At 41.4% G+C, this 22,687-nt stretch overlaps 1 protein-coding gene across 5 annotated transcripts; it reads right to left on the bottom strand.

The window, feature by feature from the left end:
- Window positions 1–6,683: 6,683 nt before the first annotated feature.
- On the bottom strand, window positions 6,684–20,577 carry TMEM183A (transmembrane protein 183A). 5 transcript variants are annotated; one of them, XM_029231002.1, is made up of 8 exons: window positions 20,355–20,577; window positions 20,071–20,160; window positions 19,086–19,253; window positions 14,104–14,263; window positions 13,041–13,221; window positions 10,554–10,634; window positions 8,793–8,948; window positions 6,684–7,445 (listed from the first exon to the last, which is right to left on the bottom strand). In XM_029231002.1, exons 1-8 carry the CDS (start codon window positions 20,461–20,463, stop codon window positions 7,260–7,262), a joined length of 1,131 nt encoding a protein of 376 aa, XP_029086835.1. In that variant the 5' UTR covers window positions 20,464–20,577; the 3' UTR covers window positions 6,684–7,259. The 5 variants fall into 5 exon arrangements, 4 of the variants coding, with proteins under 4 accessions (XP_029086835.1, XP_029086838.1, XP_029086839.1 ...); XM_029231005.1 differs by having other exon boundaries at window positions 6,698–7,445; window positions 8,793–8,940; window positions 20,355–20,541; XM_029231006.1 differs by having other exon boundaries at window positions 6,698–7,445; window positions 8,793–8,940; window positions 14,104–14,260; window positions 20,355–20,541.
- Between the last annotated feature and the right edge of the window lie 2,110 nt (window positions 20,578–22,687).

The raw sequence follows: 22,687 nt of genomic DNA, 5'->3' as shown, positions 1-22,687 counted from the left end.
CCCAGGGCTCCGTGTGCATTAGAGATGGCGGTGGTCACCCCCTAAGTCTCCCAGAATGCTCACTCTTCACGGAACAGTCAACGTCAAGCTCCTGGCCTGGCTGCACTTCCCAGGCCCTCCTCTCAGCAGCTATCCTCTAAGCCAGCGGTCCGCAACCTTTTTGGCACCAGGGACTGGTTTTGTAGAAGACAATTTTTCCACGGACGGAGTTGGCGGGGGCATTGTTCAGGTGGTAATGTGAGAGATGGGGAGCGATGGGAAGAGGCAGATGGAGGTTCGCTCGCTGGCCCGCCACTCACCTCCTGCTGTGCTGCCTGGCTCCTAACAGGCCTTGGACTGGTACCTGTCTGTGGCCTGGGGGGTGGGGACCCCTGCTCTAAGCCAAACACAGGAAAATCCTCTTCTGTAGTAGCTGTCAAGAACCTCTATCATCCAGTGCCGACCCCCACCCCTGCCCATACTTGGAACTGCAGATTCCTGCTTGAAAGGTTTTCTGACATCATGCAGGCCAACCTCCTTCCACAACATCCCTGACAGTTCAGTCTTTACTTGATTATCCTTCAGGAATAAGGAGCTCACAACTAAATGAGGAATCCCTCATTGTCCTAAGGAAGTATTTCTTAAATTAAATGGAAACCTATCTCTCCTTTAAAATGACAGTTATCTATCTGAAGACAGTGGCCATGAAGTCACATCAGACATGCATTTAATTTATGAGAATAAATTTATGAGAATAAATAAAATTCCACTGGCTGGGCAAAGTGAGCAATAAAGGCCTCTAAATGCAAACCAGCTATTTCATCTGACACTTAACTACAAAATTATACTTGTACTTAAATACTCTTTTAAATCATTGTATACATTATGTATTTTTATAATTACTATATAATATATACTATATCTGTACATTAGTATTATTATTCAGAGTTATAAACCTAAACCACATACCATGGCTTTATGGGAGATTTAGGAATTTTCACTTCACTGCCTATAGAATCTAATTCCCCCACTGATGTAATACCACTGTATTGGGTCCCCAGAGGATCCTCTGCTCCTGGTTAAATATTTCTAGTTGCAAGGAGGTTTCATTGAACCCAGAGGATCTGAAGACAGATCTCTTTAATTCAATCCAACGATTACTGTCAGTAGACTTCCTATTCTGTAGTAGATTACTTACTTAGCTAGGAATTGTTATGGATACAAAAGGCAAGTAAGATACAATCTTTACCCTTAACAAGTTCACAGTCTACCTGAAAGAACTTAAGATATACAAGTAATCATTTGGGAGCAATACGGAGTAGCATGTGATCAAAGATTCAGTCTCTGGCACAGCCTGGGGGTCAGCACTGAGCACCACTTGGAGTATGACCAACTGAATTAACTGGTGATAGTTTCTCCTCCAGCTCTTTGAGAATGAAGCAACCCCAGCTAAGGCCTCTCAGCCCCTGACTGACAGGCAAGAAGCTGCTCTGGATTAGAACTGACTTCACCTGGGGGAACAGAAGACACTTGAGGGAGGTGGGGGGCTGCAGCTCCCGATGCTCTCTGAAAGCAGAGCAATGAGCTGGGCAGCAGTCATGCTTCTTGTGTGACTGGTGAGCCAGCGGCCAGGAGATAAGAGGGGAGTCCTCAGGCTCTGCCAGCCCTGGAGTTTCATACCATCCTGGCTTAGAGCTCCTTCCCCCACTGCTATTTCCCCATGACATTCTCAGGTCCTAACAGGCCACTCCCAATTCAGAAAAGGTCCCCTAGAAACACCCCCTCTCAGAGTTCGCCCAGCACCAGCACCTCTCTGAGTACTCTTTACTCTGCTGGCCATCCCAAGTGCCACACTCCTGTGAGCCAGCACCACATGCCCTCCAGAGCTAATTATATCTCAGTGAGCAAGCAGGCCAGAGGGGGGATGTATGGTGACTTCATGTGGCTGCAGTACACACTCACCCCTCCCTCTGACCCCACTCCCTCCCCTCCATTTCTCCCAATTCCCTACCTGGGACCTAGACTCTGAGGCAGCTTTCACTCAGTCCTCCCTGCTCCATACCAACTCCTCCTCTCCAGCACACACACACCACACACAACTCCATACCACTCAGAAACCACACGTTGTTTCTATGTCAACCCATCCAAGGGCCTAAAGCCCCAGAGTAGAGTATCCCTGGCATAGAAAGACCTCAGCTATCTCCCCCATATCCTAAAGCCCCATTGGCCCCCACCTCCCTGGCCCTGCTCCTCTCCCTAGCTCTCACCCTGCTATCCTCAGAGGCTCTCTCTGAAAGGATCCACAAGCAATCCCTGACAGCTCTTTCAGCTCTAAGATTTCAGCAATCTCCTAGAGAGGAGACCCAGCAGCCTGTCTGCCTGCCCTGCCCTGCCCTTCCAATCTCTCCTTAGCACCCAGCTGCCAGACCTTCCTTATACATGCCACAGTTCTGGCATCATGACGTGCTCAGCTGCACATGCCCAGATACCACTGGACGAGATTTCCCTTTCACATCCCCCCACCCCTACTCTTCTATCTTCCAGAGATGGTGTCTCCCATTGTGCTGGGTGTCTAGTGCATTCTTGGCCCCTGATAACCATTGTGCCATTCATTGCTTCATTTTTATCTTGAGATACCTTTTATCCCAGGCAGCCTCCTCACACCTCAGGACAAAGTCCTAGAAAATAGCCAAAGGAAATCATTCAAACTGTTCCTTTTGCTAAGGTAGTTTTCCTTGGGACTGCCTGCTAATTAATAGTGGTAGGGGGTGGATAGGTTGGAATCCAGTTCAGACAGTTATTTGAAAGGATGTGGACAGGGCTCTGGCTTTTTCTAATCCAATAGCAATGTAACAAAATTGGGGCTGGTGGAGGGCGGGGAGCGGGGGCTGGCGGTGTGCAGAGCTGTTAACAGTGTCTACTGTGTGTACCTTTCAGGTGCTCCATAGCCCTAAATTGCCTTCAGAAGACTTAGCACCTAGCATGGTGTCTGGCATTATAGTAGGTGTCCAATTAATGTTTGTTGGATGTCAAACAAAGTACTAGGTACCAGTTCCAACGGGGAAGACTGGGGGAAGAACCTGAAACATGGCTACTGGAGCAGCCCCTTAAGCTCCCGCCAGGAGGGGATCTCCATGCTAAGCAGAGTCTCCTCCTTAACCACTTGCTCACCACATAGGACAGCAGCCCCAATTCCCCCACCCCTCTACCAGCATACCTCTCCTCAAAGGTGACTAGCACCTGGTGGTACCTTGTCCTCAATCCCTCCTCCTCAAAACAAAAAACCCAGCCATACCTCGTTTCCAAGTCTTTCAACCGGACCTCTCTCTTCCCACCCACCACTAAACTGTACGGGGAAAACACCGCTACTGCGTGGTCGAAAGTCAGTTCCCCACTCCCACCCTCACAGCTCAGGAATCTGTATTCCAGCACTCTTTTACGGTTGCGCCCACACTCAACCCCACCTTCACCAGACCTCGGATTGGCCGCTCCTTCCACCCCACCGCCCTGGCACTGCAGAGATGGGGGCATCTCTGGCACAGCCTGAGACTGGCAGTTCGAGGAATGGAGAGCTAGCAATATTAAGAACGGGTGATATGAGCAACGTGGAAAGGAATAAGGCCCCCGGGAAGAGCGAAGACCTCAGTACCTCTTGTGCCAAAGGAGCGGAGCTGGCCCAGGCTCTTCTTCTCTGACTCTCCTGGAGGGGAAATGGGGGCGCAGTCCATCCAGTTCCCACCGGGAGAGTTGCCAACTCAGCTCCCCCCCCCAAGCTGATGGAGCTGAAGGCGAACTCCACGCCCTCCCCGCAAATCGAGAATCGTCCCCCCCCCATTCTCACCTCCAAGGGCACAGGGCACTGCAAAGGCTGGTGAGGGGCGGCAGAAGCAGCAGTAGCGAAGTCTAAAGGAGACGACACATTTGAGTAAAAAGGTGCTGTTTCCCCAGAACCGCTAGACTGAGAGCCCCTCCCCAAACTGTGAGGGGAGCTGAAAGTGGGAAAAAGAGGCATCCTTCCCCAACCCGGGCTCTGGACGCTCACCTGCCTGCAATCACTGAAGGCCGGGCAGCTCGTATCCGAGCAAGAAGCCACCCCGGACCCCGGGAGCCCGACGCGTCCTAGGGAGCCGAGCAGGCGCGGACGTAGCTGCAGCCTCCACCAGCGCCGTGGCGCCCCTCCTCAAGGTCCTACCCCCTCCTTCTGCTGACAGTCCCTGGCCCCACCTCAAGGGCGGGGCCTGACCGACTCCCTCGAGGCCACGCCTCCGCCCCGGCACTCCCTCACACGTGACACAGGAGCCTCTTTGATGCTGCGCGCCATCTTGGTTCTGCCCGGAGAGTCCTTTACGAGGTGGCGGAGAGCCGAGGTTTTTACCCAACGCCAGTAAAGTTTCAGAGCCCAGCGGAGTCCTGGCTCCTTCCCAGTGAGGTGCAGCACATATCCCTTTGAACTTACCTTTGTCTCTAACCACCTGCTCTCTAAATTGGCCTCAGTACTGGCCTTGTAATTGTTTGCCAATGGTTCGTCACCTTTCTCTTGCGCCCATTTACTACTTTTACTCTGGTTGTACCCATTTTGTAAGTGGAGAAACCTAATCCAGATACATTTCCCTAGGGTGCACTTCAGTGAATTGTGTCGCTTGCCTGAATTCAGGTATTTGGCTGTGCTAACACTTACTATAAAATGAAATGTTTGTCTATTATATATACATAGTATGAAGACAGTCTCAATGCCAAAATTCCTGACAAATTTTGGTTAAATCTGTACATTTTCTTGAATTGCTCCTTATCCTGTCACCTGTGGCTATTAATGCATCTTTCCCATCTGGTTTGTGAAGTATCATCACAGTGCTTACTCAATCCTTTACAATAGCCAGTACACACTGCTACAAGTGTGAAAGATTTTTATATACATGCCATGTGTACAGACTTATACACACACATGTTCTATATCAGCAACAAATGCTGTAGTTGAGATCAGTGGCACATATAACCATTAATTAATTAATATTTTTCTTTCCTGCAATATATTCACCTTTTGGCTTAGTTTCCTTGTATCTTTGGTAGAAGGCAGGAAAATCTGAGTAATTCTGATTTATTTGAGGGGTAAGAAATGAAGGTAAGTATTTTGTCTGACCCTTAGAGCAAAATCAAGGTACATATTTAAGGAAGTGACAAGTACAAAGCAGTTTTTACAAAAGCAGTTCAGAAAGTTCCAACTCTTCTCCAGGTAGTTTCAGGTTCTCATCAAAGGGAAATCCTGAGACACTTCATATCCTTTCACTAATGAATCAGGAATCATCCTAGAAAAGGCAACTCAGTCAGTGCAGAGGGAAGGCTGAAGCCATGATAACCTTTGATAACATACTTTACCAAGTGTTTGTCAATATTACACTAAGAGAACAGCTGAGGCAATATGATCATACCATGGAGTTTCATACAAAAACTAGGAAGATCAGTCAGAACACAATTATTAAGCCAAATTTATTTCACTCCCCTTCTAAAAGTAACTCCTAAATGGGGGACACAAAATCCACCAGGACAACTCCCTTCTGCTCCATGGCATCTTTAATTCAGGGAACTAGGGACTGTGTGCTTCTCTCCTCTTGCCTCAAAGAGGCAACTTCTGATTGTAGAGATGGTGCATATTGTTCAGGGGTTTTTTGTTTTTATCATTTAACTGCCCAAATTCTGGTTTTCACTGACCCAGGCTCACTTTCTGTGTGAACAGCTTTAGTACCACCCTCAGTGCAGGGTAAGGTTAGCTGTTAGCAGCTGTATTAAGCAGGTGCTTCCTAAGAATATTCTTTAAATAGCAGGGGGTAGGGAATGGTAAGGAAAAAACAACACACTAATTTAGCAGTCAAGCTCATGATAATAACTACCCCCATGAGATTTTCATGTTTAAAGAATATGGTCGTAATGCCACCTCTAGCTAATATCCAGCTCCCTAGCTAATTTGGGTGGGGGGCAGGTGGGAGGAGACAAGCAGCAAACTTATCTTGTTAGCAGAAACAAAACAAAAACATGATCCTCTTCTCAGAGTACACAAGCTATACCAAGTCCTCTCACCAAGAGGACATGAGCATTTCTGCAGGGATAAAAGGCCAAGCTCTCATAGGCAGCACAGGGCAGAGCAGAGCAAAGGAGTCACTAAATTCTTATAGTGCAGGAGTCTGGTTTCAATATGAGAATGCAATTTTTTAATGACCTTCATAATAAATGCCCTTCTAACAATTCAATGAAAATATCACTATCCTTCCTGCAATAACTGTCTTGATTTGTTTTACATTTTACTTGGAAACACATATTTAAAAGATTCTTTCATCAATCTTATATAACTTTTAGGCTGATTAGGGATAAGGTATACCACAATCAACTTTTTACTCACCCTTTTACTCTTTCTATCTATGTACACTCTGCCTGCTCCCCTGTGCCACCATCTACCACAAGAATAATGAGACTGACCTTTTAAACTGTGGCACAGCAAAAGGACCTGGGTCAGAATTCTGGCTCTGCCACTTATTGGATAGTATGGCCTTGGGTAAGTCACTGATTCAGCTTTTTCAGCCAGAGAATGGGAATAGTATCACCTACCTTGCAGGATTGTGAGAACTAGAGATATTATGAAAAGTTCCTAGTGTAGCACAAAATCATTATCATTACTATCAGCTTCATGCAAAAAAAAAAAAATACCTAAAATCCAAAACTGGCAAAAAAATATTTATGTGACAAATATTTTTAAAGAAAGATACACAAGTCAACCTCATAAGTTTATGAAAACCCTGTCACCTGCTTTATTTCTAGAGAGGGGTAAAGGGAGAAGAGGAAATATTCACTTGAATTTGAGGGGCAGCTAAATTGAAAGCAACAGTAGCAACAATTTTAAGCCTCTAAGGTTACTCTGATCCATAAGGGAATGCTGAAATTTCCTTGTTTGGAGATTTAAGAGTTTAATTTTCCCCTAAAGCGAGATCATCCACTCTGGCTGGGATAAAAGAATAAAGAACAAACTCAGTAGCACCAAATGGGGTTTAACACAGAAAATAGGGCCAGGTTTCACCTTTCAAATGCAAAATTTTACATTAAAATATGTTTATAAATCATAATGTTTTTACTCCTGATTCAATCCTTCTCCTTCCCCTAGAAGGAGCCCCAGAAACCTGAAGAGCATGTGCATTACTGACCAGATATACAATCAGCTGCCCCTTCCAAACTGGAATCTGATTACAAATGGACTGGCCTAGCTCAGGGCTGCCCTCGGTGACGGGAAGCAGTATCTATGCTCTCAGGGAGAATGGATACTGAGGATGCCACCAGTCAAAAAGTCGAATGCTGTGCACTGGGTCCAGGATGACTTGCACACCCTGTTCACTGCGCAGTTTCCGACCTCCATGGACAGGAGAATCTTGGAACACCAGTCTCACTCGATGATGCCGCATGTCCGTGCTCACATTGATAGTAAACTGGGAGGGAAAAATAAATTCAGTACTCAAATTAAACAACCTTGTTTTCCTATGACTCACTCTAAAATGAGACAATCTAGAAAACTGACATGAACTAGGCCACAAAATAATCTCTAAGTTATACCAACAGCACTATACTATCTTTTTTTGCAAAGATATTAAAAATTAAGGGTGATTTTTATAAGTTTTTCTTAGCTTCATATATTTAAACTGTGCTAAAGAAAGCCTCTCAAATGGCTGAACAAATTAGGACACATGCACATAGACTACCTTAATGACAATTTTTAAAAACTGGATTAGAGCTATAAGAGATGACTTGAAGGGATTCTGATGATATATTATTGAGCAAGTTAAGCAAGATGCATGAAACTGATCTGATCACATTGTTTTGGAAAATAAACCACAAAATCTCTAAATGTTTATGTATACGTAAATCTGTATAGAATTCTAAGAGTAGGAAGTATATGGAGTATAAGTATATAAATAAGTCATTAATGTGGCTTAATGAGAGATGCCTACAATAAAAACAGATATATGACATAATCTCAATTATACAAAATTATTTAAGAGAGTGGGTATATACATGTATTGAATATACATTAACAGATACATTAAAGAATAGTTCCCCAAAAGTTAACTGCAGTTATAGGATAGCGGAAGTCTAAGTCACCTTCACTGTTCTCAACGTGTTTGTGTATTATTTAAATTCTTCACATGAAGTATGAATTATTTATTTTACCATTAAAAAAAGAATAATGCTATTTTCAATGTGGAGGGGGAAACATATCTCTGAACATAAGCTTAAAATACAGAGAAGATAAATTACATGAACTCTCCAGTTGCCAATCCAGTTAAAAATGTTAAAAACACGGAAAATACACCAGAAGCATATTTGTTGTTTACTAATCTAATTCTTAGCTAAAATCTAATTCTTAGCTAAACCTTGAATAGTCAGAGCATCACACAAAAGACAGAGCTGGTAACCCTACATTTTAATATTCCATTTATGATACCACACGCATGCCTCAGGTCCTGACATACAGTGTTCATGTATAAGCTTCTTCATTAACCTTAACGGGATAATGTTTCTCAAACATTAATGAGCACTACACAGGAGATGCAAAAACATTCTGTTCACTATAGAGAAGGAAACAGAAGTAAAATATTCTCAGACATAATTAACTTCACAAATATGTCTGTTCCTAGTATACAAGTCTGCTTTCAGATTTTGTTTAAAATTATTCTTCAAAGATTTCTTCCTCAATGGTTAAATTTACAAATTTCTTTCAAACCCTAAGTATAGTGAGTCTATGAAAGAGCTGAGGATGACATCCTGTCTCCACTTACCAGGGTAAATATCATTCCCATGACAATTGGAATAAAGATGAAATTGAGGGTGGTGACCTGCAGTAGGCAGCAGTCCTGGTCTGGGTTGGTATGAACATCTTCGTACTGAATGGGAGGCTGCAATCCTCCCATACACTTGCTCTTTAATCTAGGGGACTGAAGAGAATTAAGAATTACTCTAATGGGTTAGAGAAAATGTTTATGGCTCTAAGACTCCACCAATGAAAATGGTATGGCTTAACTAAAGCTGCTGAGATCCATTTTTCTGTTATCTCTTCTCTCTTTAATATACATATCAGTTTCTATACAGATCAAGGAAAATCTGACCTTTGAAAGACATGGAAACACATTTGGATGAGAAATGTGACAGTGGGTGCTTCATTTAGATGGTGTTTCCTACCATCTGGCAAGACATGGAAACTTATAGCTCTATCAGAGGCCCTCCAATGTTTGAGAGATCACAAATTCCTTGTGACTTGTCAGACTCCAAAGAACATCTGCTGCACAAAAAGGGATGCAAGCAGAAGTGGCCGTCTAATTCCAGGCATCATAAAACAAGAGTCACAACTCTCAGAGCTAGAGGAAATCTTAGCATTCACTTTCCTGCAGCAGCTCTGGTCTTAGCTTGTATACACTGTGAAGATTGCCCCTCAGTTCCCTCCCAAAAAGCTGCTATGGTGGACTCTCTACCAACATCTAATGGATATCATAGATTGTGGACAACTTATTAAAAGCAAATGATCAGAGCCAAAGTTCATCCCTAGAACCGTGTTTTTGAAAAATCAATGTAAAAATATGATTTACTTTAAATACAAACTTATCTGGAACACACTTGTCATCAAGTGAGGGATAACTGTAATTCTATTTGTAATGTGTCACCTCAGTGAGATACTAAGTATGGGAGACAACTGGAGGAAATGAGGCTGCTGAGGACAAGAAGTAAAGACATGCAGAAGAGATCCTCACTGTAGCCAAGATCTCAGGTACAGTCCAAGAAAAAGGCAGAGATAAAGGTGCAATAGTATCTACTCTTCTTATAGACTCTTGGCAGTCCCTCTCCCCATGGCTTGCCCAAACTGCCTCAGATATAAAACCATATGAAGTATTGTTGTTTACAAATACATTTGCTTTGAAAAACAAAAAAATTCTTAGTCAAATAACCTCAGTACATTGTTATAACAAGTTTTTCCCTTTTCCCCACTTTTAAAGTCTTCAAATATATAGAAAAGTTAACAAAACCATGCAATAAACTCCTGTATACCCTTTACCACTGGATATTTTGCCACGTTTGTTTTCTCTCTCCCTCACCTCTCATTTTATATATATTCACATATTAAGAAAAAAAAACACATGAACTCTTGGGGTAGGGGAAGCAAAGCCATTTGAAAGTAACACTGGCATTCCACCCTTATTCAACATGAATAAAGATACATATATAACCTCAGTAACATGATCACACCTAAGAAAATTAACAATAATTTCATATAATCTAATATCCAGGGCATACTCAAATTTCTTTAATTGTACCAAAAATGTCTTTTATTGCTCTTTGTTCATTAATCCAGGATCCACTCAAGGTTTACTCTTTGCATTAAGCTATTAAATCTTTGTGCCTCTTTCACACAAAACAGTTCTTTCTTTCATTTTTATGACATTATATGTTTTAATGTGTATTATCTGATTTTAATGAGGCAATTTTATGTCTAGTAAAATTAGAGTAAGATATTACCTGACAAGCAAAGAGATGATAAAAGCACACACCTGCTTTTTGAACTTGAAGTTGAATTCCCACATTGGCTCCTGTCTGTTCCCAACAATCTTTCTGCACCAGAAAAGTAAGCACTGTAAGAAAATAAAAATAACCTTTCTGTTTGCTAGCTCTAAAGCCAGCCACGGTCCCAATGCTGAGATTTTACTTTGGCACGGATAGAAACCCCCACCTCCCCCGCACCACCACTACAATTTGACACTGGTGCAACATGAAAAGAGACAATCCCAAGGCTATTCAGTAAAGAGAAGAGGTACCAATATACGTCAACCTCAGATGCTATTGAGGTCAACCCCTATTGTTCTCATCTTTAAAGACAGAAACATGGTCTCTAGAGACTGGGGCATTATCTGATTCAGCAGGCCACTCCTCTATATTAAAATATAAGGGCAGCCAGTAGCCACCAGACAAGATGATAACAAAGCCATAAGGCAGGCAGAGACAGCCAGCCCTGTACGTAATAGGAGCAAACCACTCAGGACCTTCTGGGAGCAGACAGCCGGTATGGAAACTACAGAGGTGAGCTGAATTCAGTCTAGAGTAAGCCCCTCAAGGAAAGTCAGGCTACAGCTAGGGTTAACACAAGAAGTTAAGTACCTCCCAGGGGATAAGGGGTGGGTCGTCCGCCGTGCCAGCTGTCCTGCCCTTCAGACATGCCCTGTAGGTCCTGCTGTTCCATCAAAAATAATGGGCTTGGCTTTAAGGGGCAAACACTTCTGCTGCCAACACAACGGCTCCAGTGTCCCACACAAGCTATGCTACTGAAAAGAGAGAGAGGGAGAATCAAATACGAAAAGGTGGAGTCCAGGAACATGGGACAACTTCCCTTAGGCATGCTGGCAACTTCCTGAATGCCATGCGATGTGGTTATACTAGCAAGGCCATGCATGGGACACCTGCCACTGCAGGTCCCACATCCTCTTCAGAAGATCTCTAACAACAGGTACAAAAGCAGCAGACAGGTGGCCTAGCCTTCCTGTCTGGATTAAGACCTTAGTTATCACCACCTTGATTTTAGCCACTTAAAAGTCACTTTTTTAGTCCACTTAAAAAACTTAATATACAATTATAAGAATATGAAGACATGGGTATTTTAGATTTAGGCAGTAGCACTTGCATTGTGCACTGGAGCCGCGAGGATGTGTCAAGCATGAGGAGTTTGCCCAATGCTGCTCTGCTCCCAACAATTGATTCACCCCTAGCATGGTTAGCTTTGGGATGATCCCCACCTCACCTGACAAGATCAAATGTTTTTTGGGGGAGAAAAACTATAAATGTGAAATGATACACTGTCCACTCATATTACAAGAAGGAATGAAATTCTACTCACCCAGCATTCTAATCCTGCCCTAAATCCATCAGCTAGTGTGACATTAGCTGATGTCAGCCAATGGCCCTGACCACCTCAGTTTGCAACCCTGGGGGGAACCATGATGATCTTGAATCAACAGTACCCTTTTAATCAATATGTATCAGGTAGAATGTTATCACACTAGAGCTGAACTAGGGGAAAAGAATCATTATGTAACATCCAAAGCATAAAAACAAAACAGAGGAGAATAGGAGTGCCATAGAACACCAGACTTTGGGTAGGAACAGAGTAATAAAAATTATTAACAAACGCAAAAGATACAAAATTTAGACAGTAGTATTAGTTGAATGAGAAAAAGGCCAAGACATCAACTTGCCTAAACAATCATATATGCTATACTAGTCTAGCTTGGCAAAGATGTGTTCACTAGATATTTCATTATGGCAAAAAAAAGGAGAGAATGGACCAAAGGCTTATAGACCTACTTACAAATCAGAAGAATGCTAGAACCTTGAATACAATGTACAAATATAAACTACTGGGGAAATTCCAAGATATAAGGAATGGCCTAGAACACAGTAAGAATTTTAGAGGGCTAAAGTCTATGAGTGGAAGTACCTTATAGTCTCTGAAACAACCCACCCCTGAGCCTGGCAATAGTGGGCACTTTGCAAATGCTGAAGAAGTCCACACCAGAATCTTTTAAGGTTAACAAGAAAGTGGAAATCCAGATGTCAAGGTCACATTAGAAAAAGAAAATTAGTAAGTTGTTTTATATCTTTGTATCATGACTTAAAGCACCTTTTAAGAATTATAGTTTACATCTACCATTTGAGTTGTGTTCTTCCTAGCCCAAACCATCAAACCATCTAAACCATCTAAAGTGGCCCAATGTATAAGGCATGAAGATAAATTAAAATAAAGAGAATAAGGAATATGCTAAAAGCACAAGAAAGCTTTAAGGTAAAGATAACATGAGCCAACCCAGCACAGCAGGAATGTCTTGGAGAAGAGATACCCATGAGCTCTGAAAGTTTACATTAGTCCCTTAGCAGCCTGGTACCTATGGCCCTAGACCACCCCATCAAGGAAGCTGGAAACAAGCCATGATAACAGGCCCATTATACAAGAGTCCATTTGTTAAACCCCAACACTAATTGTCACTTACTTTGGAATTCTTTAATGTGCTAGGAGTGCTTTCTGGAATGGCTGGATTCTTGGAGATTCGAGCAGCAAATGGCTCATACATATGGTACAGAGATCGGATCACACATGCCCGGAGACAGCGCAGCTTCTCCATTGACTCTGGTCGCAGGCGCAAAGGCAGAGAGGCATCCAGCGTGTAGTGCCTAAAACATGACACATTACTCCTACCAATAAGTGACCTCTCTCTTCTGCTCTAGGCCAGTCTCCTAGGACTCCTAGGCTCAGTACAAATTTTACTATACTATTCCACTGGCCAGTAGTTAGTTTTTCCCTAGTGCTCTCACATACACACACACAAATCACTATCTCCTTCACTTCTTAGCTACTTTTGCGTCTCTTCTATGCAAAACCCAATATACCTTGTAATCCTGCACTCCTCTATTCATTTAAAAATTTTAAATCCTCACTATTTCACTTTAAAAAAGGGGCAAGTCTCTGACTTTATACCAGTACAATATACTTCAGCTGCTCAAAAAGAACCTGCACTGGGGAAGATCCACCAAGTTCTCTTGTCACATGTCTCAGAAAGTTCTCTACTCCCTGATACCTCACCATCCCCTTCCACCACATTCTTACTGACGATTTATAATCTTCACTACACTTCTAACCCTGCATCAAAAGTCAGCCCTCTTACTAATCACATCATTCACTCCCTCTTCACCACTACAACTATACACAGAGCAGCATAACTACAAAGACTATATGATACTTCAAGATGACTAGCAAATCTAAGAAACAACAAATCCAGTTGCAAAGATAAACAGATGGGCATCTATAACTTCTGAAAATTCTAGCTAAGATAAACCGCTGAAGAAAAGTGGGTAACCATAGGGAAGACAATTACCAGATGAATTAATAATATCAATTTTAAATTAAAGAGGAGCTCAAGGAATTCAAAGCTAGGTTCATGCCCAGGCATGCAGTAGAGAAAGTGAAAAGAGGTCACCATCCAGAGAGTAGCTCCAAATCAAAAACAACAAGAAATAAGCTACACAGATAACACAGTGAGCTCTCTGTGGTCGCACCTTCGGTACAACCTGGTCCAAAAGGCAGCAGTGCAAGTGACAGTCCAGGCATTCTTACAAATCAGGGAAAAATTCACAATGTCCTCAGGACGGATATAGGAGGCCAGTAAGAGCCAAATATCCATGGGATACTCTTCTCCTCCAGCCCCATCCAGATCTTCTGAAACAGAAAAAAGAACTATTAACTTTTGACCTTCTATTATATGCACATATAAAGATCCCCAATCATTTCAATTCTCCCAGGGCTTGCACAGTTAAGAAAATGGTTTAAATAGGTCCAAGGAAGCCTCTCAAACTCATCATTTCCTGCTTATTCTAGCTGCTGAAAACTTTTGTTTCCTGTTGCCCAAGTGAATAGGTCTTGTTCTTAAGGCCTTTATTTAACCACTATTTACATACTATTTTGAAGTTTTCAAAGTACCTTTGCATACATTATATCATTCAACTATAATAATTTTTCAGTGGAAATAAGGAAAATATTATTGTGTCCATTTTACTGTAAGAAAACAGAACGTTGCACGTATTCAAGGTAAACAGAACCCAGTTTTCTCCCAAGTCCAGCTTTTCACTATAAATTCTGCCCTTGATTTCCCTTGCAGTCCCCATCCACCAAACATTTTCTTCAATTCAGTCATTTAAAAAATAAAACTGATTTTAAGATGGTATGAGGAAACCTCAAAGTACAAACTAAATTTAAAAAACCAAGTAAGTTACAGTGTACTTTCATTACTCAGTAATTGCCTTAGATATGTGTCTTCTGGTTTCTTCTTGTTTCATTGTCAGCTTGATCTACAATTCTGGCCACAAGCATCCAGTATTCAAGGATACCCTGTGATGATGTATCCCCACCTCTTCCTCCTTCAGACCTCATTAGGGTTAATTCTCTTGACCCTGAGGTCCACTGTACATGTCAGGTTCAAATAAAAATTCACACTCCACAGAGATACCAGAATCTGGGCTAACCATAATCTTTAATTGAGACTTAGTTATATAGCTATCCAAAACACAGCTTTTTTCTTTCTGTTTCCTGAGCAAAAAGCCCCTACAACTACCTCCCTGAAGCTGCCTCTGCTTTTCTAGCTGCTTCCTGCAGCTCTATGACTCAATCAGGTTCTTGCATTAGGTTCTTCATAACAGGGACCAATGCTTCTAAAACAACATCGTCTTTTTTGGTTCTTATGCTTCTTGAAATCTCCAGTAACCATTTAAGGCTCAGCCTACCACATTTGGGGCCCCCTTCTCCCACATTAAATCTCTCTCTAAAAGAGAAGGCAAACAACTATCAGAATTTCCTCCACTGAGACCCATGAGGACTTTCACAAAGCAGAGTACTATTAAAAATTTTCTGTTCTTAGGGACAAAACTCAGTAATTATAAAAATTGCCAATGTTTTACACACAATTATTAAGAAATTTCAAAACGTAGGAAATGGAATCAGTAAAGGAAAGCTTCATGGAGATAAGTTATGAAGGACAAAAAATTTGATATTCATAGGTTAAGGGGAAAAGTATTCCAAGTGAAATAAACAGCTAACATGAAGCCTGGATATTTAAAAAAACAAAACACATGTGAGGGCAATAAAGAGACAAGTCTAACAAGATTTTGATGATATTAAGAAATTACTGTTGGGCTTCCTTGGTGGCACAGTGGTTAAGAATCCACCTGCCAATACAGGCCACACGAGTTTGAGCCCTGGTCCGGGAAGATCCCACATGCCACAGAGCAACTAAGCACGTGTGCCACAACTACTGAGCCTGTGCTCTAGAGCCTACAAGCCACAGCTACCGAACCCGCGTGCCACAACTACTAAAGCCAGCGCACCTAGAGCCCATGCTCCTCAACAAGAGAGGCCACCACAGTGAGAAGCCTGCGCACCTCAATGAAGTATAGCCCCCACTTGCTGCAACTAGAGAAAGCCCACGCGCAGCAACGAAGACCCAACACAGCCAAAAATAAATAAATAAATTTTAAAAATAATAATAAAGTAGCTTTAAAAAAAAAAGAAATTACTAACTTTTTTAGATGTGATAATTTTTTTAAGAGCATTTATCTTTTGGTGATAACTACCAGAATATTTACAGATATAAAAATGTAATATTGGAAATTGTTTCAAAATAATCAAGTGTGTATGGTGTGTGTATGGTGTGTGTGTGTGTGTGTGTGTGTGTGTGTGTGTGTGTGTGTGTGTGTGTGGAGGTGGGGGTGAGGGGGTAGTGGCTGAAACAAAAGTGACCATGAGTTGATAACTGAAGCTATGTAATAGCCACATTGGATTCATTACACTATTCTCTCTTCTTTTGTATATGTTTCATTTTTAAAAAGCTAAAAGAGGGGGAAAAAAAAGACCAGTTTGATGAGAATGAAGGACCCTAATGGGGGTAAAGTGCAGCAAGGAAGTAAAAGATGAATTATAGCTAAGAGTTTGTAAACCACAAATCATGTATCTGATAAGTGACTGGTCTCCTGAATACATAAAAATTCTTACAACTCAGTAATAAAAAGATAACCTAATGTAAAAATGAGTGAAGAATTTGAATAGACATTTCTCCAAAGAAGATACACAAAAGGCCAATAAGCACATAAAAGACGCTCAACATCATTAGCATGCAAATCAAAACCATGAGATACCACTTCACATCAACTAGAATGCCTATAGTTTAAAAAGTTAGACAATAACAAGTGTTGAGGAGGATGTGGAGAAACTGTAACTCTCATTCATTGCTGGTGGGAATATAAAATGGAAACTTCATAAAAAACTTGGCAGTTCCGCAAAAAGTTAAACATAGTTACCATGTGATCCAGCAATTTCACTCCTACCTGACAAAAATGAAAATATATGTTCACACAAAAACTTGTCCATGAGTTTTCATAGTAGCATTTATGACAGTCAAATAAAAAGCAATAAAAAGGAATAAAGTACTGATATATGCTACAATATGGATGAACCTTGAAAACATTATGTTAAGTCAAAGAAGCCAGACGCAAAAGACCACATATTATATGATTTTGTTTATATGAAATGCCCGGAATAGGCAAATCTATAAGGACAGAAAGTAGATTGGTGGTTGCCTGGGGGAAGGGATGGGTGGGAGAGAGTGTTGGGAGGGAATGAGGAATGATACTAATAGATTTGAGTTGATAGAAATGTTCTAAACTTAGATCATGTTGATGGCTACACAACTCTCTTGCACTGCCGCTGGGAATGTGAATTGGTACAGCCACTATGGAGAACAGTATGGAGATTCCTTAAAAAACTACAAACAGAACTACCATATGACCCAGCAATCCCACCACTGGGCATATACCCTGAGAAAACCATAATTCAAAAAGAGTCATGTACCAAAATGTTCATTGCAGCTCTATTTACAATAGCCAGGAGATGGAAGCAACCTAAGTGTCCATCATTGGATGAATGGATAAAGATGTTGTGGCACATATATACAATGGAATATTACTCAGCCATAAAAAGAAATGAAATTGAGTTATTTGTAGTGAGGTGGATGGACCTAGAGTTTGTCATACAGAGTGAAGTAAGTCAGAAAGAGAAAGACAAATACCGGATGCTAACATATATGGAATCTAAGGAAAAAAAAATGTCATGAAGAACCTAGGGGTAAGACGGGAATAAAGACACAGACCTACTAGAGAATGGACTTGAGGATGTAGGGAGGGGGAAGGGTAAGCTGTGACAAAGTGAGAGAGTGGCATGGACATATATACACTACCAAACGTAAAATAGATAGCTAGTGGGAAGCAGCCGCATAGCACAGGGAGATCAGCTCGGGTGCTTTGTGACCACCTAGAGGGGTGAGACAGGGAGGGTGGGAGGGAGGGAGACGCAAGAGGGAAGAGATATGGGAACATATGTATATGTATAACTGATTCACCATTGTAAAGCAATTATACGCCAATAAAGATGTTAAAAAAAAAAAACTCTGAGAACATACTAAAACTACTGCATTGTACACTTTAAAGAGATGAATTTTATCTCAATAAAGATGTTTTAAAAGTCTGTAAGCTCTTCTGTGGAATGTGCTCAAAACCAAAAAGGAAAATCAAGAGAAATATCTAATACAATGGTGATGACGAGTAGGGATTTAAAGCAAGAAATTAAGGAACAAAGAAGTGTGAGGAATGTCTATTAACATTCTTGGTTCCGGAAAAGAGCGGTATCACTGACAATAATTGGTATAACTTCAAAGCAAAGTCAGTTCATTAATTTATTGATTATTTCAATATATTTTAACATATGCAAAAGTCTGTCATCTGATTCTCAAGTATAGGTGAAAGTTCTCACAGATCTGAGACCAAAAATACACATATCATTTATTACATTAGTTTCCTCCTAACTCTAGCTGATCATCAGAACCACTTTAGCTTTAAGAATTCTGGGCTCTACCCCAAGAGTCTGATTCCTTAAGTCTGGAGCAAACCAGTGAATGATGCATTGGCACATTGTATACCATTAGTTTACCTTTCTTTGTTTCATTTGTGTAAGTTTTATTGCCACTAATACATAAACACCACACATTTTTCTATTTCCTACAGTACCTACTAGGCACAAAGCAGGCATTAACAATTGCAGAGCACTTAAAAGTCCACGATAATAATCTAACTTTCGCTGAAATGAAATTGGTTATATACAATCCACATATTTGGGAGAGAGAACATTTTTGTCACAACTCTGCTTCCTTACACATTCAGAAATGCAGAAATGCAAAGGCTTTTTGTTTTCCTGTTGCTATATGGATTTTACCTGATAATGATATGTTCTCAATGAATGGCTACTACTGTTACCAATCTCCTTTCCTCTCAACTTTAGATATAAGTAGAAAGCCCTGGTATATTGAAGTCCTGTCCCACTAGAAAGATCCAAACTCTGGTTCTCCACTGGTATCATCTCTTGTGCTACTGAGAAAGTGACAGCTTCAAGTTATCACCACAGATAGGACTAATAATCCAAAAGAGAGTGAGCCCTGTACCTTTGTGCCTCTTGCTTTTCTTTTTTCTGGAGGCAGTTCTCTCATGGATGCTTTCCTCCTGGGCATCAATCTCATCACTGCTGTCAATGATGTCACAGGGCTCACCAGCCCCAGAGAAAGCTTCTACTGCAGGAACCTGGGAGGCTTCCAAGCCACAAAGAGATTTTACTAGAAGAAAATAAGAAGAGAATGAGATGGCAGAGTACCATGGCTTAGGCAGGATATCAGCATCCATAAGGAAAAGAAAAAAGAAAACAAAAGCAAAAGCTGTGTGAGAGTCTGCTAAAGGAAGCTGAGAATCTTAAAAAAAAAAAAAAATAGCATTTTAAACACAAAAAATTGGAAAGTAATGAGCAAACTGACTCCAAAGTTGCAGAAACTGCTTCAGACCTGAAGAAAAAGGGAGTGAATTATTCTCCACTATAAACCCTTCAGGGTAAAAGCAAAAGGTGAATGCTATTTTCATTTGCATAAATTCTGAGGAGCAGTGTTTGAGAGGAATTAAACCCAATTTAACCTTATTCCTGGGCTGGAGACAGTACATATCATGCAAACACAAGCTTCAAGGACCCCTGAGTAAGAAGCTTGAAAGTAAGAGAAGCATGAGAAAAGGAAAAGAATAGTTCAAGGTTATTACACAAAGAAGCAAACAGCAGAGTTAAGTGGAGAATATATGTGAACAACAGGAATAAGATTAATAACCAGGAAGAAAGCAGTGGAAACCAAAGAAGAGTAAGCAAAGTTTTTTGTTTGTTTGTTTGTTTATGGGAAGACAGAAATAAAATATTTCTGCTACAGAAACTGCTACTGCTCTTGACTAATCCTTCCCCTCCGCCTGAATATATGAGTAACCATCGAGGAGAGCAAGCATGTTTACGGGAAGATGCCTAAAGGATTGCAAGAAAAACACTGAGGCAGAATCCCAGGAAAATAAAGCACCTAGTTCACTCTTCACTGAGTCTGAAAAGACTCGTCGGAAGCCTACCTTCCTGCTGAACAGCATTGGCGACGGCTTTCTTGACCCTTCCAGACCTCACGACGGCCGGATCCGAGTTGGCATAATCCGCCACAGTCACTGAAACACAGCACCAAACCTCAAAGGAGGAGGCCTTCTCTCCTCAGCTTCCTCCCCACCAAGATTTCCTGCTCACTCCAAGTCCCCAGTCCAGCCGCCCTCCCGTCGCGGGCAGGCGAGCACTCGCCTCGGTGCTGTCCAGCCCCCTCCCTGCTTCCAGCCCCAAGCCTTTCAACGCCCCCGCCCTCGCCCACCTCGCCCAGAGCAGGCGTCTTGGGCCCGGAACTTGAGTCGCTTTCCTCTCTTGGGCATGGCGACTGTGTCGGGGCGAGGCCGGGTTAGCGGGCCAGGACCCCGGGCCATGTTTCAGGCCAGAGAGCGGGAAGCAGGAGCCAAAGGCCAGCTCTGCCCGGCTCCGCGGCCATTCCGCTCCAGGACCGCAGCTCTCGCGAGGCTTAGGACAGGGCTCCGCGTCGCACTGGCGACCAACCCCCCTCTTCAGAAACCAATCACCACCTGGTCTAGGCAGTACGTCATCATCCAGCGCCTAAGGATCAACCTGCGTCTGGTTCCCTAAGGGTAGCTGGTGGTTCTGGGCAGTGTGGGGTTTTTTTATCATACGTCTTGTAAGGTGATTTGGTGTCTTAGACCCGAAACCCACAACCCCGTTGATTAGAACTGAGTTTACATTATGGTCTCCCCGATTTTTCTGCTACTGCCTCTGTCCACACTCCAGGTTCACTTCAGTATCCCCAAAGCACATCTATTGTCATCTTCGTGCTCCATCTCTCAGGCCACGTAGACATAGTCCAACATGGGTCTAAAAGAGTCTTAACTCTAATTTCTTATACAAAAGCTGTAAATTTCTGAATCCCAAAGCTGGGGGAGGGGTTCTTAAAAGTTTATTAATTTACCACCATACTCCAAACTTAATACTAGAAGGATCAATGAGGAAAGAATGGTGTCTTTGCTTTGTATTGAGAGAAAAAACCGAGCGAAGGTTACAGAACTGTGAGGGAGCAGGATCCTGGTCTAGTATCACCAGTACGAATAAGTTATTGTGTGTCCTAAGTTAGGTTCTTTGTCCTTCTAAGTTCTTTGCAGCTCCCAAAAGGTGCTAATCCCTGGCTTGAGAAGCATGGTACTTAGGGACCAGGAATCCAAACTGTTGGACCCACCAGACAGTGCCACCCTAACATATTTAGAAGCAGACTTCTGTTTTTAATTACTTAATACATAGACATTCATTAGGCGCAAACCACTGGCCTTTTACTAACATCGTGTAACAGACTATCACTAGAGATGGTGCTAATAGGGTTGAATCAATTAGGAATTGTAATTGAAACTGAGTAATTGATTATAGTCGCGAACTATTCAAATTTATCTAAAGTTATAACATGAACAAGGGTCTAATAGACTGAACTAAAAGAAAATTGTTTCAAATAATTTTTCCATGATTGATGTTTGTAGTCAAAACACAGCTGGTAAAGCACCAAGCCTTCTCACTTCACAACATTAATAAAAAGTTCATAACGCCCACATGCAAGTATATTTCTGCTAATGTGATACCCTGTTGAAAACACCGAGACATTGAGACTCTGGAGGAAATCAAAGTGCAAAAGAAATAAACCCTATTTTTATGCCGTCACTATCGGAGACTTAAAGGTTTTAACTGAAACATTCATTTTCAACCATATAATTACTATTTTAATTCATTGGAATGAAAGAAGTGCTAACCCCAAAACTGTTTATCTTTCAAATTTCAAGAATATGAAGATCGAAAGCAAAGCTCCTCTTAAGTCCTTTGGCCACATTAATGGAACCGAACACATGTAAATCTTTTATTTCACCTTTTACTAAAAAGCAGCAATTTTTAATTAATGACACTGCTAAACTCCAAACTCAAAGATACACATTCTTTCTAGAGAGACAAGTTGTAAAAGTTACTAAAAGAGCTGTTATGTTTTTTCAAGTTCCAGAAAGAATTTTATTGAAAACTTTTTAAAAATTTCCTTCAGCTTATAGACTTGATTTGGGAATGAATTGACATCTATATACTCTTGAGTCTTTCCGCTCAGGAACTTGGTATGCATCTCCATTTAATAACATCCTCTTTTATGTCCCTTAATTTTTTTTACACAAACTTATTGTTTGTTCTTGTCAATGTTTTATTTATCTTTTTATTGAAGTATAGTTGACTTACAATATTATATTAGTTTCAGATTTACAACATAGTAATTCAATATCTTTATATATTATACTCCATTTACAAAGTAATGGCTATATTTCCCTGTATTGTACAATATATCCTTGTTGCTTGCTTATTTTATACATAGTAGTTTGCGTCTCTTAATCTCATACCCCTATCTTGCCCCTCCTTCTTCCCTCTCCCCATTGGTAGCCACTAGTTTGTTCTCTGTATCTGTGAGCCTGTTTCTGTTTTGTTATTACATTCGTTTTATTTTTTAGATTCCATATATAAGTGATAGCATACAGTATTAGTCTTTATCTGACTTATTTCACTAGGCATAATCTCTAGGTCCATCCACATTACTGCAAATGGCAGAATTTCTTTTTTTTTTATGGT

Source organism: Monodon monoceros, unplaced genomic scaffold (genome assembly GCF_005190385.1).
Source record: "Monodon monoceros isolate NGI ecotype Baffin Bay Population unplaced genomic scaffold, NGI_Narwhal_1 Super_Scaffold_18, whole genome shotgun sequence".
Lineage (NCBI taxonomy): Eukaryota > Metazoa > Chordata > Mammalia > Artiodactyla > Monodontidae > Monodon > Monodon monoceros.
Note: the sequence above shows the minus strand (reverse complement) of the source record. Positions and strands in the feature narration are given on the sequence as shown.